This window comes from Rhinopithecus bieti, unplaced genomic scaffold (assembly GCF_001698545.2).
Source record: "Rhinopithecus bieti isolate Rb0 unplaced genomic scaffold, ASM169854v2 scaffold_15197, whole genome shotgun sequence".
Lineage (NCBI taxonomy): Eukaryota > Metazoa > Chordata > Mammalia > Primates > Cercopithecidae > Rhinopithecus > Rhinopithecus bieti.
In genome coordinates this window covers 990,348-994,639 of record NW_016808366.1, presented here as the reverse complement: position 1 = coordinate 994,639, position 4,292 = coordinate 990,348, and the positions used below count along the sequence as shown (strand labels likewise).

At 43.3% G+C, this 4,292-nt stretch overlaps 1 protein-coding gene across 1 annotated transcript in view; it reads right to left on the bottom strand.

Annotated features, from left to right (window-relative positions):
- PHF20 (PHD finger protein 20) overlaps nt 1-4,292 on the bottom strand; it is a 189,067-nt gene that overhangs the window by 136,830 nt on the left and 47,945 nt on the right. The window contains exon 2 of the mRNA XM_017886648.1: nt 2,846-2,960. Within this exon, the coding sequence (XP_017742137.1) occupies nt 2,846-2,928 (83 nt within the window). The 5' untranslated portion in view covers nt 2,929-2,960. The remainder of the gene's footprint in view (nt 1-2,845; nt 2,961-4,292) is intronic.

Here is a 4,292-nt window from a genome sequence, read left to right as displayed (position 1 = left end):
AGACTCTGCCCAAAAAAAAAAAAAAAAAAAAAATAGGCATGGTGGCGCACACCTGTAATCCCACATACTCAGGAGGCTGAGGCACAAGAATCACTTGAACCTGGGAGGTGGAGGTTGCAGTAAGCAAAGATCACACCTCTGCACTACAGCCTGGGCAACAAAGTGAGATGCTATCTCAACACCGTTTCAAAAAAATAATAAATAAATAAATAAATAAAATTTTATGTACATATGGGTGAGTACCAAACATGATTTAAAATACATTTCTTACTGTAGGTTGTGGTCAAAAGCCACTGCCCAAGTAAAAGTCTGTGTATGGGCACAAAGAGACATTCACAGCAGCACTGTGTCTCAGGTGAAAAACTGGAATTTAGGCATCCATTTAAAATTTAAAAAAATACAATAAAAATAAAAAATAAGTAAACGGTCCAGGAGCAGTGGCTCACACCTGTAATCCCAGCACTTTGGGAGGCCAAGGTGGGTGGATCACCTGAGGTCACAAATTTGAGACCAGTCTGGCTAATATGGCGAAACCCCGTCTCTACTAAAAATATATAAATTAGGCAAGGTGGTGGGCACCTGTAATCTCAGCTACTTGGGAGGCTGAGGCAGGAGAACTGCTTGAACCCAGGAGGCGGATGTTGCAATGAGCCAAGACTGTGCCACCACACTCCAGCCTGGGTGACAGAGCTAGATTCCATCATAAATAAATAAATAAATAAACAAACAAACAAACACCCATTAGTAAGGGACTAAACAAACTGTGGTATATTCATACAATAAAACTCTATACAGAAGTTAAGATGTAATCCCAGCTACATGGAGGGCTAAGGCAGGAGGATCACTTGAGCCCAGAAGTTGGAGACCACAGTGAACTATGATTGTGCCATTACACTCCAGCTTGAGCAATAGAGTAAGACCCTATCTCAGGGGTCGGGGGAGTGGGTGCGGAGTTAAGTATGGGTAAATCACAAAAATATACTGAATATAAAAAACAAAGACACAGAAAAAAAGCAAGCTGTATGATACTACTTACACAATATATACATACACACAGTATATCATATATATACACACACACATACATATATACTGAAACCAAAAAAGGAACTAATTATAGATAATACAAACAGCCCAAAAACAGGCCAGGCTTGGTGGCTCACGCCTGTAATCCCAGCACTTTGGGAGGCCAAGGTGGGCAAATCATCTGAGGTCAGGAGTTGGAGACCAGCCTGGCCAACATGGTGAAACCCTGTCTTTACTAAAAATACAAAAAATTGGCCAGGCGTCATGGTGCGCGCCTGTAATCTCAGCTACTCAGGAAGCTGAGGCAGAATTGCTTGAACCCAGGAGGCGAAGGCTGCAGTGAGCCAAGATCACACCACTGCACTCCAGCCTGAATGAAAGAGCAAGACTCTTGTCTCGAACAAAAAAAAAAAAATAGCCCAAAAACAACTGTGTTGAAAGTGTACCTAACTACCTAATTATTTTTTCTTTTTTTTGAGATGGAGTCTCGCTCAGTCCACCTAGGCTAGAGTGCAGTGGCGTGATCTTGGCGCACTGCAGCCTCCACCTCCCAGGTTCAAGTGATTCTCCTGCTTCAGCCTCCCAAGTAGCTAGGACTACATGCATGCGCCACCATGCCCGGCTAATTTTTATATTTTTAGTAAAGACAGGGTTTCACTATGTTGGCCAGGCTGGTCTTGAACTCCTGACCTCATGATCCGCCCACCTCAGCCTCCCAAAGTGCTGAGACTACAAGCGTGAGCCACCATGCCCGGCCAAGTGTACCTAATTCTAATAGCAAAGACAGTTTTCTGCACCAACTGCTTCCATTCCTCTCTTCTCCTGTCTTATCTTCCTACACCTGAAGAGCTGGTCAATCTATTTTGAAAGAATCTCAAAAAGGGTTAAACTCTTCCTTCTTTAACTCAAAAAGGAACTAGCAAGGCATGATGGCACACATCTGCAATACCAACTACTCGGCAGGCATAGGCATGAGAAATGCTTGAACCTGGGAGGCAGAGGTTGCAGTAAGCCAAGATCTGCCTGGTGACAGAGCGAGACTCCGTCTCAAAAAAAAAAAAAAAAAAAAAAAAAATCCCTTAGAGAGGTGTAGGTCCCGAAAACCCCCCCTCATCTTGAGCACCAACAAACGACCAAATTCTAGGATGCCCTCAACCACAACAATCACTTCACAGTCTATAAGGTCTTTCCCTACATATTCTATCATTTGATTCTCAGAATAACCCTATGAGGTCAATATTACCAATACCCACATTTATAGATAAGCCAATGCACAAAGCAGCTAATTACCAGCCAGAGGTCACAAGTCAATGACACAGTTGGGACTACAACGCCTCAGCTTCTGAACCTAATCACCCTGACAGTGTGCCCTTACGTGATGACTCTATTTCAACATACAGTCATCATGCCCAGAAAACAGGATGGGGTGTTCACAACACATGAGCTGCTCCAATTGAACCCCTTTTTCTTCACTATTCCATCCCTGATCTTTCTCTCCTCTTTTTTCAGACAGGCAGCCAAGAGCAAGAGAGCTGCCACTATTAACCCTTCCCTTCCCTGTAGCCATTCATGCTTCTTTTTCCAGAACTCTTTCAGATGAACAGGCAAAAGGGGGAAACAAATACGAACAGGGGATTACAGGACAGTCACCCTGACACCAGGATCCCTACACCAAAGAGAAAAGACTGAAGTTTCCTCCCATCTTCCAAGAGTCAGGAAGTAGAAAAACACCACAAAAAAAGCCTAAGCTACCACTCTATCAGTGCTGGCAAAAATCCTTTACTGGAGGGCTTTAATTAACAGAAAAATGTAAAAGTACCAGTTTTTTAAACGGTCCCGGGCTTCCAACTGGGCTCCCACTTCAAAGCTGATTCCTCGTCTGTTAGGTGGATGCTTTGTCATTTTCAGTCATCAACGGGGCTGCCTTTATTCTCCTGAAAAAGCCAATTAAATATTTATGAAACTTAGGCAAAGTCTGCCCAGAGTGTAGCATCATTCACTACACATAAAAAACAAACAGACATTATTCAAAACACAAAGCTCCATGAAACCCTGTTGGTGCTCTCATTCTAACACAGGTGTGCCTTCCACTGGTTCCTACTCCTCCATCGTGCAGCTTCCTGTGGTTTCCGGAACTGAGAAGACCCTCCCTCAACAATGCTTACCAAAGACTCACCTACAAGGGCCACCCCTCAGAACTACAAAAAAACAACTGCTTTCGCAGTTAAATTCAGTCATCTGCTGATGCATTATTCAACAAATATTTGCTCAGCGACTATTTAAGGAAACAGTCAAGACCAAAAGAGACACAGTTCCTGCCCTCAGGAACCCTTCAGTCTACCAGGGAAACACAAAAATTTAGCCAGTAAACTGATGAATAAAATAACTGCAAACTGTAATTGCAATGAAATTTAAGAGTTACAAAGGAAGCAAACAAACACCAGGCACAGTAATATATGCTTATAGTCCCAGCTACTTGGAAGGCAGAACCAGGTTGTTTCTTTGAGCCCGGGAGTTCGAGACCAGCCTGGGAAACACAGCAAACCCTCGCCTCTTAAAGACAAAACAAATAAAAAACAAAGGAAGCAAACAAAAGCTGAGATACTAATACTTGGTCCTACTTTTGGAAGGCTGTACAAGGTCTGCTTATACTTTCTTTTCTTTTCTTTTTTTTTTTTTTTTTTTTTTTTGAGACGGAGTCATACTCTGTCACCCAGGCTGAATGTGGTGGCACCATCTCGGCTAACTGCATCCTCTGCCTCCCAGGTTCAAGCAATTCTGGAGCCTTGGCTTCCTGAGTAGCTGGGACTACAGGTGCACGCCACCCTGCCCAGCTTATTTTTGTATTTTTAGCAGAGATGGGGTTTCACCATGTTGGCCAGGCTGGTCTCAAACACCTGACCTCAAGTGATCCACCCACATAAGCCTCCCAAAGTGATGGTATTACAGGCATGAGCCACTGTGCCCGGAATTGTTTATACTTTCTTTGATCTATGTATATTTTCACTTCTTTTTCTGTTTGTTAGTTTGTTTTTTGAGAAGGAGTCTCGCTCTTGTCGCCCAGGCTAGAGTGCAATGGCACGATTTCGGCTCACTGCAACCTCCACTTCTTGGGTTTAAGTGATTCTCCTGCCTCAGCCTCCCAAGTAGCTGGGATTACAGGCACCTGCCACCATGCCCAGCTATATTTCCTACTTCTTGAGTCCCTTCTGATCATTTGTATTTGCCTATAAGTTTTACCCAGATTTTCTTTTTTTTTTTTTTTT